This window comes from Equus przewalskii, chromosome 16, assembly GCF_037783145.1.
Source record: "Equus przewalskii isolate Varuska chromosome 16, EquPr2, whole genome shotgun sequence".
NCBI classification, from domain to species: Eukaryota; Metazoa; Chordata; class Mammalia; order Perissodactyla; family Equidae; genus Equus; species Equus przewalskii.
The window spans coordinates 19,874,278-19,888,857 of record NC_091846.1 but is presented as its reverse complement, the minus strand read 5'-3'; the positions used below and the strand labels follow the sequence as shown (position 1 = coordinate 19,888,857).

Sequence of the window (14,580 nt, the reverse complement as noted above, 5' to 3'; positions counted from 1 at the left end):
TAAAGAAAGCTACACAGAAACATCAGATAGCAAATCACAGCTGATCTCCTTGATAAGGCAAATTAACAATTGGCCCTGAGCTAACATGTGTGCCTATCTTCCTCCATTTCATATGTAGGACACCTGCCACAGCATGGCTTGATAAGCAGTGGGTAGGTCTGCACCTGGGATACGAACTGACAACCCCCGGGCCGCCAAAGCAGAGCACACAAACTTAACCACTGTGCCACCAGGCCAGACCCTATTCTATGGCAATTTTATTGAACGAGTAGGTTTTTAATGCTTTAGGGAAATATATATGATCAAGATTATCATGGTCATTTTTTCCTTAGCCCTAGCTCATTCTAACCTACCTCTTATACATCTTATTATATACATTTTAGACTTATACATCTATTATCATTTAGGCAAAGTAAGCATAAGGAGTTTAAACTGTTCAACATGCTGCTGAGAACATACCACCAAACAGGTCATCTCACACTACACCCTTTTCTTATAATCATCCATCTAGCCTTCATTACTTGAGCAATGCAGAACAACCTGTGCCCACTTCAGCTCATTAGACTACTGGACTTAAAAGCTTGCAAGCTTGCCATTTAGCATTAGATTACCACACTTGCTGCCCAGAGAAAGCAGAATTCTAAGTTCCCTGACTGCTCACCAAACCTCCAAGACACCAGCTGAATTCATCTCAACTTCTCTCATTTACTGTCCAGAATGTAAACTTATCCCCCCACAAAAATCCCTTGAACTTCTGACTCCCTCCTAAATCCTATTCCATGATTTGCAAACTTCACTGAATATTCTGTACAACTTCTGCTTTAACTGAAACCCAGCTCTCCCGCAAAGAAACTGCTCTCTTTTTCAGACCTGAAGTACAAATCGCTTTCTCTCAAACACTCTCCATGGACTTAAAATAAGAATGTGGAGTCAGTGATTCCTTCACTTCCCAGTGGCACTTCAAGATCATTTCTCCATGCACACTATTAAAAACTCTTGCTCTTTTGAGGCTTGACTATGCCACTCCTCTCATCCTTTCTCTCCTCATCACTATCTGTATTGATCTCCAGGGCACACCTCTGTGGTCACGGATGTCTCTGGCACCTGGTTCACAGACTTCCTCCCACCCCCATGTCCCTCACGACGTCATCGTAGGTCCTTACTCCTCAAAGTGTGGTCTGTGAACAAGGAGCATTAGCACCATCAGAGAGCTTGCTAAAAAGGTCATCTTAAGCCCTATTGCAAACAATGAATTAGAATCTGTAGTTTAACTAGACCCTCAGGTGATCCATATACACATTAAAGTTTGAGAAGTGCTGCAGTATGTGACTTCAATATCTAAGCAGATCACCTGCCAAGAACATAGCCTCCCTGTTGCTCAATTTCTTGTCTCTGAAGAACTTTTCCACCTACACGTTTGCCTCTCAAGTCAAACACAAATTCAGGGATGGAGGAATACGCTTATCTTTGCGGTACTCCTGTTATTACTGCTCTTTAACTCAGCCAGACTTTTACTTGAGCATCTCCTCCACTTTCTCCCTATTAATCAGACCCCTTCTAAATATCCACTTTCTTACCTAACTAAAATCCCATGTATCACTTTTTACCCATGTCCTAAATTCTCATACTATTGTCCTGCCATGACACCTGCCAGGCAAAACCCTGAATTTGATGACTCTATCTATCTGCTTGTTCCAGATCTGTAGTTGCAATGATAAGCACTATTAGAGAAATACGGCCCAGCTCTGCAGAGTGGTCACAATCACCATCTGCACTTGGACCTTGTCACTGCCTACCAATCTTATTACAACCTTTTCTCCCTCTCCCACAAAAGATCATTCAAATCTCCACTATCTTCACATCTCTGATTTTCCTAAACTCTTCTTCCCTCTCAGCAGTATCCACCACCCGCTATTTCACAGAGGAAAGGAAGCAAATCCGTGGGACAGGAACTTCCTCTACTTCCCACCATTAAACTTGTACCCACACCCATTCTGCTTCACTGAAAGAAGTGTTCTTTCATCTGGGCTCTGAACCATTCCTTTCTGCCTTCCCAGTGATCTTGTGCTGATTTTGTTTTCTCTCATCACCATTTTCAACCTCTCCCTCTAAACTAACTCCATCACACCATCAGGTAAACATGCTTAATTCTCTGTCACCTTAAAAACAAAGCAAAATCACCATTTTTAACCCCATGACTTCTTCCAGCTACCACTCTTTTTTCCCACCCTCTCTTCACTGCTAGACTTCTTAAACTGGTTGTTTATACTGTTTACATTTTCTCATCTCTCACTCCTCAACCTACTTCTTTAGCCTTCTGTCGCCTTTACTCCACCAAAATTACTCTTGCTAAGATAACCAAAGACTAACAGAACCCTTCCAATCCTTCCAACTGATCTGTTTAAGATGTATTTGAGACCATTAACCACTCAATTCTCTTTCCCGTTAGTTTCCATGATTCTAAATGCTTTCCCTATTTTCTATTTCTTGGAGTCTTCCGTCTCAATCTCCTTTTCTGAACCTTATTATCTCCTCTTAACTTTGGCACTTTCGAGGTCCTGTTCTAGGCTCTTTTTTTATCCTTCTCACTGTTTCCTTTGGTGAGATTTTATTCACTCCAATGAGGTTTAAGCTGCCTCTCATACCTACCTCTCTAGCCCAATCCTCTTCTTCTGAGTTCCAAACTCAAACATCCATCTTCTAACTTAGGATGTCCGCTTGGCTATCTAACAGGCACTTCTAAACTAAATTCATTCATCATCTCTTTTACACTCCACTCCTGACACCGTGAGCTACTCAGTGTCTCTCAAGACAAAAGCCTGACTCCTCCCTTGCCCTGGTTCCAACATCTAATCAGTCATCACCAAGTCCTTTGCTGATATATCTAAGTATTTCTCAATAATATTCTTCTTGCAACCCCACTGCCAGATCACCATTAGCTCTTCCCTGGGTTTCCTAACTAGTTCCTGTGCATCCATAATAATTATTTAACAACATCAAATATAAAGTCAGTGTCCACAATCTCCAATTACCTTATATATTTTGTTTGTGGAAAAGTTTGATTTTGTGTGATTCAGGGTCCAAATCAGTCCTGTACATGGCAATTGGTTTATATGTCTCATAACTACCTTTTAATCTATAATATCCTCCTGTACCTCTCTTTTTTCTATGCACTTTTTTTTCTGGAAACATACACACACACAACCCCAGATTCTCTGTCCCATAGAGTTTTCCACAATCTGGATTTTGCTACTTGTATGCCTCTTTTGTCATTTAATATGTTTCTCTGTCCTTTATATTTCCTATAAATTGGTAGTTAGATCTAGGGGCTTGATCAGATTGATGTTCAATTTTTTTTTTTTTTTTTGCAAGACTACTTCAGTGGTAGTACTGTATAATTTCATCAGGAGGTATACAATATTTGGCTTCTCTCCATTTAAGATGTTATAAGCCATGAATGATCACTACCTATAATTAAATCCATTAATTCATTAAGGGTTCCCTACATCCATTCTTGTTATTCCCTGATAATACTGCACACAGTACAGCCAACCTGATCTTTATAAAATGCTAATCAAATCATGTAACTACCTCTCTAAACCTTTCAATGGATTCTCATTGTCCTTAGAATAAAGTCTAGAATCTTTACAGGCTTCCAAGGTGCTCCATGATCTGGCCTCTGCCTGTCTTTTATTTCTCACCTTACCTCATTCCCAACACCCTTGTTATACTAGAATTCTTTCAGTTCCCTTAATCCCCTTCTCTTTACTCTATGCCTCTGCACATACTCTTCTTAGACTACCACTGTAGCACAGGCAAATGCAGAGCCTTCGTTAACTAATTCCCATTCATCCTTCAAGTATTGGCTTAAACATAACTTCCTCAGTAAAGCATCTTGACCCCACAGTCTAAGTTAAATTCTCTTGTCAAATGCTTCTACAGCATACTTGACTTCCCTTCCCTTTTCCCTCACTCATTATAAATAAAGGCAGAGATCACTACTGTCTTGTTCACTGCTATACCTCAATGACTAGCACTGTCTAAAAGAGCATATGTATTTAATAACCAGTTGTTGAATTAAACTGAAATTAAAAACCATCTTTCTGTGGGTACTGATAATGCCCCTTTAAAAACTGTTATTTTGAAATACTTAAGATTTGCAAATGGTATTTTAGATCATGATAGATAATAATGCATAATGAACATATGAAATGTTCAAAGGTTCATTATAAAGACATACAAAAATGATTACCTGCTAATTTAGAATAAACAAAAATCTTCTCTAGAGATTCTTGGACTTTAACAATTTTTTCTACAGTCTATTACAAAAATCTCTTTCCTAAAGAACCAAAAAGCAGCAAATAATGTTTAAAAATCTCTCTTACTTTTATGAAGAGGAAGGGGTTTAATAAGATCTGGCTGTGCTTGAGTCACAGGTACAGGTGGTCCTTTTCCTCCAATATGATTGTTCACAACTGGATTCTGTTGTCTGCCTCTTAGCAGTGGAGACATACAGCGACGTCTTTTAGGAATCCCTTGCATATTTGGTTCTCCAGGTCGTTTATGTTTATTTTGAGGTCCAGCCACAAATTCATCGGCTTCATCTATCATCATACCCTATAACAAAAAAGAATATAATTTCTCTGAATTTAGACATAGTTTTTAAATGGCATAACTAATTTCAATTCCCATTAAAACAACTATATTATAACTATGTTGGCATTTATTAAATATTCTACCAAGAAAACAGCTTCAGGTTACTTCAGTTAAATTAAGAAGTGTTAAATCCACAGTGCCTAGCACAAATGAATTATATAATGAAACATTTCAAATTTACCTTTTTGTCCAGCTTAAAGGGGTTGCCAAATGTATGCAACCTTCGAGGCTGATCAGGATCAAGTTCTCTTAGTGGAGAAGGTACTTGCTTGAGGTATTCCTGGTAATTCCCCATTTGTGCTATAGGAACACTGTGTACTTGATCTTTTCAGACAGAAGAGAGCAATAATAAAAGTTAACCTCATTAAAACTACACTCTATCTAGTTATCAAATAATGTCTTCTTATATATGAATGCTACCTGGTGTTATTCTAGGCAGTCTTCCCTTACCACATATTCTAAATTAATTTGTTGCCATTATAAATATTGTGACATAAAGTCTCTGAGATTTCTTAAATAGCATTTAAAATAATTGATTTTATCTTCTAAACAAAACAAAAATATTTGAGTTAATTTCAGTGCACAGAATAAGCAATACATATGTGTAACCTTACCATGAGAAGGAATGTCTCTTCTACTCTATTCCAAATAAGCAGAATTTAATTATAGTAGGATTTACAGAAAAGAGGTATCACACAGATAACCCTTTTTACATAAGGCTATAGTTGGAATGCTTACATCAGAGATGGCAAAGGGTTAAATTCTCGTCTATTTGATTTGTAGTAGGTGCCATGGATATAGCTGAAGGAAATACCAGAACGTAACACTTATTGACCATCAAGAGTTAAACCATCAGATACTAGCATATCATGAGAAAATGATTTTGTGTGTCTGTCTGTGTGTGTGAATGTATGAAGAAAGCCAAAAAGAAAACTAAGCTATTAACAAAGGCTGTTACCTCTGTGGAACAGAATTTGGGGCAACAGAGATGGTAGGAAGAGATATACAGAATCAGAGATGACTCACTTTTTACTTCATTTGTTTGAATTTACAATGAGAATGTGATACTACTATAACAATTCTTTAAAAGTTACATTACCATACTATGTTTTTTCAATATAGAGAAAGAAATTTACAAAAGAAATACCAATATTAAAATCACCATCTAACCTTCATCCTGTCCTTTAAGAAATCTACGGGTGCTCTTCAAAAGATTAGATCTCATTCTTGTTAAGTGATCCAAAAGATTCCGTCTTGGTATGTCATACGCGTTTCTAAATGTCTGTGGCTTCAAATCCTATTGAAAGACATTCAAAGACAAAATTTATTTTCAAACACAGAATTAGACTAAAATCTCTAGCCTGAAGCATAGGTTTGGAAATAAGATATACAAGTTAACTAATTAGCTTAAAAAAAGAACAGAGAGTTATGATACAATCTTAATAATGTACTGTTTTGCAAACCAAAAGATAAAAAATTGGTAATGAGCTCAACCACATAATCTCAAATTCACATCTCTCAAGATTTTACCATATATTCTGGCTAAGAGAAGTAAATATCTTATAAAATGAATTTCCAAATTCTAAAGACTTTGAAGGTTTAGAAAACCAGCTTTGATATTTAATTTACATACCAAAAAATCACGCGTTTTAGGTATACAGTTTCGCAAGTGTCAGTGAATTTATAGTTGCGAAACCATCACTACAATCCAGTTTTAGAACACTTACATCATCCTAGAAAGTTCCTTGTGCCCATCTGTAGTCAACCCCTATTCCTATCCCCAGGCAACCACTGATCTGTTTTCTGTCTCTCTATTTTCCATTTTATCAATGGAATCTTGCAATATCTAATCTTTTCCTTCTGGCTTTTTTCCCTTGGCATGATGTTTTTGAGATTTATCCATGTTGTTCATGTGTCAGTAGTCTGTTCCTTTTTACTGCAGGGTACTGTTCCATTATATGGATAAACCATTTCTTTATCCATTCACCAGTTGATAAACACTTGGATTGTTTTCAGTTTTTGGCTATTATGAATAATGCTGCTATGCATATTTGCATACAAAGCCTTTACATGAACATATATTTTCATTTCTCTTAGGTAGATACCTACAAGTAGAACTGCTGGTTATACAGCAAGTATATATTTACCTTCTTAAGAAACTGCAAACCATCTTCCATTAACAATATATGAGACTTTTAGTTGCAAGACCATGATCACTTCCGTTAATGTAAGGTAAAGATCAAGTTCATTATTTTGAATATGGATATTCAACTGTTCCAATACCAATTGTTGAAGAGACTATCTCCTTACCCACAGAATTATTTTGGCACCTTTGTTAAAAATTAATTGACTATATGTGTGACAGCCTACTTCTAGACTCTATGCTCCATTGATCTGTTTATCCTCATGCCAACAATACAACACGTTGATCACTGTAGCTTTACAGTAACTTTTAAAATCAGATAGTGCAAGTTTTTTCTTTTCCAAAATCGTTTTAGCTATTCTAGGACCTTTTACATATAAATTTTAGAATCAGTTTGTCTGTTTCTACAAAGGCTACCAAGATGAAGATCTTTTCAATAATGAGTACCGATAAAGCATTTTAGGATCATGCTGTGTGCCCAACGTCATTAGTCTAAGTACCAAACTACAGTGAACTCTACCATTAGCTATGTAATGTTAGGCAATCTATAAGCCTCTGTTTTCTCATCTATAAAATAAATGAGTTGGTTTACTCTTCATTAATTCATCCATTCACCCACTAACCATGTACAATGTTTGTTTTAATTCTAAAATTCCATGATTCAATAATTGTATAAATGATCATTATTCTACAGAGTTACAGAAGTACTTCTTAAAGTTCAGACAGACTGAATATCACTTAACAGAAAATTTGATTTATTCAACAATACAACAGAAAATAACTAGAGCGATACTAAATTCATATAATTATTACCTTATTGAGCAAAGCAACTTGGAACCCAGTGTATTCTTTCATATTAAGGTCTAGCAGTCGGTGAGGAACATCCTCTGAAATTCCTTGAAGCAGCTGTTGAAAATCTTTCCTATAAGCCATTGATAAACCATGTGATCGGCTTCGGACTTTAATTCCAGTTTCCTGTACTACTTTTTTGCCTACAGATCCGATGACTCGATCAGATTCTATTTTGGCCTAAAGTAAAAATAAACAACAGTTGTTTTACATAGTCTAAATTGATAAACTGAATACTAATAGTTTTGGTCTTCTATAAATTAAATATTTATTATATTAAAAAAGGATATAAGAAGTTAAAAACTCAAGTAGCATAGTTTATGTCAAGTACTTGATAAGCTAAACATAGTTTAAACAACAACATCTTATGATTTTAAATCATTACAATTCTAATCTTTTGGAGCAGAGCAAACAAATACAACTTCAATTTATTTCATTAATATCCACTACACACTTAAACCATTAAACGTAAATGCACCCTAAATGAAAATATATATTTCCAATTCAGAGGTGATATGAAATTAGAAAAAATAATCTCATCAATATTTACTTAAAGACCCTGTTATCAGCACATAACCCAATGTTCATAGATATAGCAAATGGTGGTATAAGGTTTCACTGGAAAGCAAATAGCAGTATTTTGAGTCTTTCCAACATACATTTCAATTAGCAGTTAAAGTAGAGATGGTAAAAATACTGGGAAAATAATGTATTTTATACATTAATAACCTGGCAGTCAAACTGTATACTGCTCTACTACCATAGTATTTAGTAATGTGATTTATGCCCCAAATAACAAAATTCAGTATTTTTACAAACATTTCTAATATATTCCCATTTTGAAAGAAAAAACTACAGGTTTCATAACATAAATCAAAAGAAACTGATTTTTTTGTGTAAGAAAAACAACTTTCTAACATAAATTTCTCAAAAGAAAACAAAGATTATTCACATACAGGAAGTCTAGGACCACATTAATGAAGCCATTTTCATAAACTAGGAATTATTCAAAATTCACATTTCAAAATATAGCATATCATGTACCTAACAGAATTATGTTAATATATGATTTATGTGGTTTTCAAATATAATAATATTCTTAGTTCCATAAGGACCATCAAAAACTAACATCTGGCCTTTTAACCATCTTAGCCAAAACCATTCAAAATACTTAATGGCTCTCCCTAATTTTTAACATTACCTGTTGACTCAATTTTTTGAGGTATGAAATGACACTGTAACTAAGTCCATATTCCATACTGTCTGCTATTAGGTTAGGTGCTCCCATCATTCTAACAGCTTTCTTCAAAGGCTGCAGGAGAAAAGAAAACACCACTCAATCCTAAGCTTGTCAAAATTTATGGCTAGATGTATTATCAGTTTTGAAAATTTCTCCAAAAAACGTTTCTCCTTCCTTTCTTCAATAAGAGAGTAACAGAATCATATTTGTATTTCAGTAAAATGTTTGTCAGCAGTATGAAAGGCAGTTTGAAATACTTAAAAAGGATTATAGGCTATAACAATAACACCCGGGACAAGAGAGTGTGAAGGCCTGGACACTTAGTATCACTGGAGATACCAAGTTTGGAAGAAATGGGCAGGAGACACATTGCAGAGGTAGATTTGATAGAACTTGGGGAGTAAGTAAAAAGGAGTTAAGGAAAAGAGAAGATTTCTACCTGGGTAACTGGATGGGTTGTAGCTGGACCACTCAGTAGCTTTGTGACCCTGGACCAGAAATATAACCTCTCTGTGCCTTAAGTTTCTCATGTGTAAAATGATAATAATAGTATCTACTTCATAGGGTTGTCATGGGATTAAATGAATTAACACATGTAAAGCACATATAAAAGCATCTGGCACACAGAAAGCATTCAGTGGGTGTTAAACATTACCGCTATTATCATTAGCTGAGCTGAAAAAACAGGAATAAGCTCTGAAGGAAAAATAAAGAGGAGGAAAAAACAGTCTAATATTTACTATGGATGTGGTATAGTGAAATAATGTTCAATTGTAAGGAGAGACCAATTGAGAACCACTTTGTGCAATGAAAAGTATCACTAACAGGACTGTCTCACATATATAAATGGGACAAAGTCAGAAAAAAGATAACTATTCATTAACATATTAGAAAGTGTGTAAGCACTGGTGTCAAACTGGAATCAAATCCCAGCTCTGATATTTACTATCCATGTAGCTCTGGCTAAGCCCTCTGGGTTGCTATGAAACATAAATGATTCAACATATGGAACAGTTCATATTCTAAGTGCTTTTTCCTTTTCACTCTCTTACATGGCAGGCACTATGTGCTAGACACTCACACAATTTATCTAACTATAAAATATGATTTTCAAAGCTCAAGAAATTAACGTTCTTATTAGGGATCATTTAGAAAGATTAGTTACAGTCAAATGCTATAATATTCCTGCATTAAAAGCAGAAGTAATGTTTAAAAGTGCTTTTAGTGTAGGTGTTTTTGTTAAGAAGTTACTTTTCATAAAATAAATAATGTATTTATAATAAATACATTATTGATCTTATCCACTATGACACACTAGCTTTTAAGTAATCAGAAAACTCATGGTTCTAAAAATACATGTTCTATGAGAATATATACTTATCTACCTAAAAACATGTTTCTGGAGATTTAGGGAATAACGCAACAAAAACCATTTTGAACCCTTAAAGAGAAATAATTATAAAACTGCAATTTAAAAAGGGAGTATAACAATTAAGGTTAAGAGGCTAAATTCTAAAGCCAGGTTACCTGGGACTGAATTTCAGTCTCCTATATATTAGTTATGTAGCCTTGGGTGAATTCCTAAATCTTTTAGTGCCTTAGTTTCCTTATCTGTGAAATAGGAACAATGATTTCTATTTTGTATGGTTACTATATAAATGAAATGAGGTTAACACATGTAAAGTGCTTAGGATGGTATCAGGCCTAGCTAAGCATTATATATATATATATTCTCATGATCATCATCATTATTCTGCAAATCACTGAAACATTTCTTTCCTATTATATCTGTATTGGTCACTTGTACACTCAATTTTCATGATGTTTAATCTATAACAGCAATAAATAAGAGTTTTAATACCTATAGTAAACTATAAGCATAATATAAAATTTATAGCAAGTTCCATTTTTAACAATAATATTCTTACCCCAAGATAGTAGGGAGGCATTGTCTTCAAATAATTTTCGAATGACTGTCTCCACTTCAATGTTGGTTTTGCTTTATGTACTTTAAACAAGTCATCTATAAATGTACAATGTGAACAAATTATCATCATTCATTGTTTTCACACACGAAAATCAAGTCCAATAAGTTTCATTTTTAAAATCTCCTTTCTTATTTGTAAGAAAGACAGTAACATCTGACAAGTTTTTAACAAAATTGAAAGCAGTAAAATTTATGGTTCTGGCATCTTTGAGTAGTAATATCATTTTAAAAATGAAAAGGTGCCAATTAGTCAAAAATTACATGTAATAATAAAGTAGAATCAGAAAATACACAAGGGAAATCTCTCTCCTATCTAGACCAAGACATGAACCAGATTTGAGAACAGAAACAAATTTTACACAATGTTTTCTAGAAAATATACATACTAATATTATAACTATAACGTTTAAATCTCATGTGATTCCATGGAGGGAAAAACATCTCCGACAGTACTCCTCAAAAAATTATAGCCAGACGGTCCCCAGAAACTAACTTTTTAGGCTTTTATCATATTATTTTGGAACAAATTCGTTCTTTAAAAAAATATTTGCCAAATGAAAATTAAAGTACAGATAAATTCTTAGAAAGAAAATACACTCAGATCTTATAAATATAATATACTTCTACAAAATGTCTTATCTACCAAATACAAAGCCTGCACCACCAATTCTAACTATGTACGAAATCTAACTTGCAGAGAACTTAGAATATTTAATTTAAAATTTTTAAATATAATATCTTCAATAGTTTGTAGAATCAAAGGTGTTTTGACAGTGACTTTCAATTTACCACAAAAATGCATAGTTTGCTACAAAACAACCTTAGATAGGTTCAGTATTTTAGAGTATTAAAACACTTTCATTAATTTCTACAAGACAAGAAAACTTACAGATGTTCCCAAAGTTTGTTTTTAGGAAAATTTGTATGCATGCTGAGCCACAGAGGATGTGACAAGAATGACTTACCTAAAAGGGGGAGGAGGACTGGGTAATTATAAGGCATCACAAATAAGTTGACACAGTTCAGTGCTGTACTGGCTTTTAAGTAACCAAAGGGATGACCAAGTTCACTATATTTTGCACTATTGCTCACATACACCTGTTAAAAAGGAGTGGTTAAAACTTCATATTTAATAACCTTTACAGAATGTTATATAAACCATTGATTCAACTTAACTTTTAAGAAACATTTCACTTAAGTTTTTAAATCACTATAGTTATTCAGCTCACCTGCCAACATGTTTGAGGAGATTTCCTTTCCAAGATAAATTGAGTTAGTGGTGAAGGTTCTAACTCGTATTTGTCAAAAGGCAATTTGTCAATAACCATCGGTTCACAGTCTGTACAGGAAAACTTCACCACAGGGTGAGATGTACGAGGTGGCTAGAGGGGAAAATCTTATTATTACTATTTACAGAAAATATCAGAAACAAACTCATTTTCAGTATCATTCACTAGCAAAATTTACTCAGTTCCTCAGTTTTGCTAGGGAGAGTTTAATTTACTACTGAAAGCACCATTAAGCTGAAAGAAAATACTTAAAAATGTAATGCTTAAATTATACAATATTCATAAGAAAAAGATAAAACACTTCAAAATCTATACAGAATAAAAGTGTTTTTAGGTCTTAAAATCAAATAGATACGTTAAATGCAAAATTTTGGAATTTAGCAAGTACTAATTAATTTTTACATCCAAGAAACAACTAATGTATATAGAAACTTTCATTAAGTTCTCAATTGTAGCAATTTAATTACTTGCATAGAGTAGTGGCTTCCTAACTGATCATACACCTTGATCAGTAAAATTTTTTGAATATATAATACATTAGGACATATACACATTTATTTATAATTTGTAAATTATTAACTTATAGGTACATAATAAAATACATACCAAAATAATGTTAAAAGTAGGAGAAAAAAATAAACAAATAGAAGTTCCAATGTTTTCCTTCCCTATTCCAGTAGACTGTTTTAGTTATCCCTGTGGTACATACACCCTACTTTGGAGACCCTGTTCTAGAGGTACACAAAACAAAATACTTTAAAGAAAAAAAAAATAAGGCATCTTACACTATTTCCCCCCTTAATAGTCTCCCCTTCCTAAAAATCTCACCAATTGAAGACTGTTGAAGAAAATATGAGCTATAAGGAAATAATTCGAAATTTCATAACTATAAAGGACTCATTAGCCTCAGTTACTACCTATGCACTGATGGCTCCAACATCTACAGTTTGGGACTAGATCTCTCTTATTTCTCTTATGTATCCAACTGCCTACTGGACATAAACTGAATCTTCTATAGGTCCCTCAGGCACATTATTACCCAATTCGTTATTTCTCCCTCAAACCACAAAACCTGTTCTAAAAACCTAGATGTTGTCCTTAATATCTTCCCCACACCCTCCATATTTAACTGTCACAAAGGCCTAGACAAAATGATACCACAAATTCTAAGCCACTTAACAGAACACAGAAACATGGCAGATGCTCAGTATTTAGTTACTGTCCTCTGTCAATACTAAATTCTCCTCTCTCTAGAAATTGATCTTCTATTTCTTACCATTCTAATGCATGCCTTCATCTTTCTTAGACTAGGCTAGTCCAACTGCTTATTTTTAATTAGTCTCCCTAATTACTTAGTCCCCTCCAACCAATCCTATGGCCATGAAATATAAATATGATCATATAATTTTCCTTATCTGAAGTTTACTTGGTAAAAGTAGCAGTTAATCACCTAAAAATAGGGCCCAGACGCTTTTCTGTTAGTATCCTATACAAAGATCCTTAATGATCTGGTCCCTGTCTGCCTTTCAACCACCACACCATGTATATACCCTGTGCTCCAGCCAGCCCAAACTACTTGCAGTTACCCACAGAGATCATCATCTTTCTTGCTCCTGTGTGTCACATGTTATCCCTGGCTGCTTTATTATTTTCTCCCTTGCATACTGCAAACAAACAAAGTTTTGAAGTCTGAACTGGCAAGTGCCAGCCTCTAAGAGACTTCTTCCCCGAAACTCTTTCTCGCCACGTACTCCAAACACACACCAAGCAGTTAGGCACCACATCCTCTGCCCCTCTGTTACAGTTAGCACACTGTACTCTGTTATGTTTACAGGGCTGACCTTCCTATGGATGGTCAGTTTCCAGAGAGGACGCACCATGTTTTACTCATCTTGTGCTCCTGTGCCTAACATGCACCTGACACATAGCTACAAAAAAGCAAAACTCACTTTTTTTTGGGGGGGATGAAAATCTTAAGATCCAAGAGGAAAAATGGGGGGGGGGGGTAATCCTCCAGAACTTGGTAAAGAACATTTTGCGTTCATTATTTCATCCAATCCTATGAGAGAGGAGCTATTATCTCCATTTAAGAGATGGGAAGTTGAGGCTTAGAGAAGATAATTAACCAAAGGCACATAGTTAATAACTGGTAGCGCTATGATTCAAATTCTGAACCAGTCTCTAATGAATCCCATTTAATTTCAGTATCAATACTTCTTATTTGAAATACTATTACTTACAAAAGTTTCATTTCCCCTCTAATATCCTTCAGTTACTAAATTTTGCCAGTTCTTTCCAATATTATCTGTTTTCTATGACTTTCCCTTCCATCATCTTAATTCAAACTCTTAAAAATCTCTTACATGAACCTTAGTTATAGTCCTCCAGGTAACCTGCTTACCTTCCAACTCATCTG

The 14,580-nt window shown here is 34.6% G+C and overlaps 1 protein-coding gene across 3 annotated transcripts in view; it reads right to left on the bottom strand.

The window, feature by feature from the left end:
* Positions 1–14,580, bottom strand: part of INTS6 (integrator complex subunit 6) — an 85,962-nt gene that overhangs the window by 6,399 nt on the left and 64,983 nt on the right. For all 3 annotated transcript variants that reach the window (XM_070578810.1, XM_070578809.1, XM_070578811.1), the window contains 8 exons: positions 12,105–12,257; positions 11,841–11,973; positions 10,817–10,911; positions 8,850–8,960; positions 7,613–7,828; positions 5,827–5,953; positions 4,838–4,980; positions 4,386–4,617 (listed from right to left, as the gene is read on the bottom strand). In XM_070578810.1, coding sequence (XP_070434911.1) covers positions 4,386–4,617; positions 4,838–4,980; positions 5,827–5,953; positions 7,613–7,828; positions 8,850–8,960; positions 10,817–10,911; positions 11,841–11,973; positions 12,105–12,257 — 1,210 coding nt within the window. The remainder of the gene's footprint in view (positions 1–4,385; positions 4,618–4,837; positions 4,981–5,826; positions 5,954–7,612; positions 7,829–8,849; positions 8,961–10,816; positions 10,912–11,840; positions 11,974–12,104; positions 12,258–14,580) is intronic.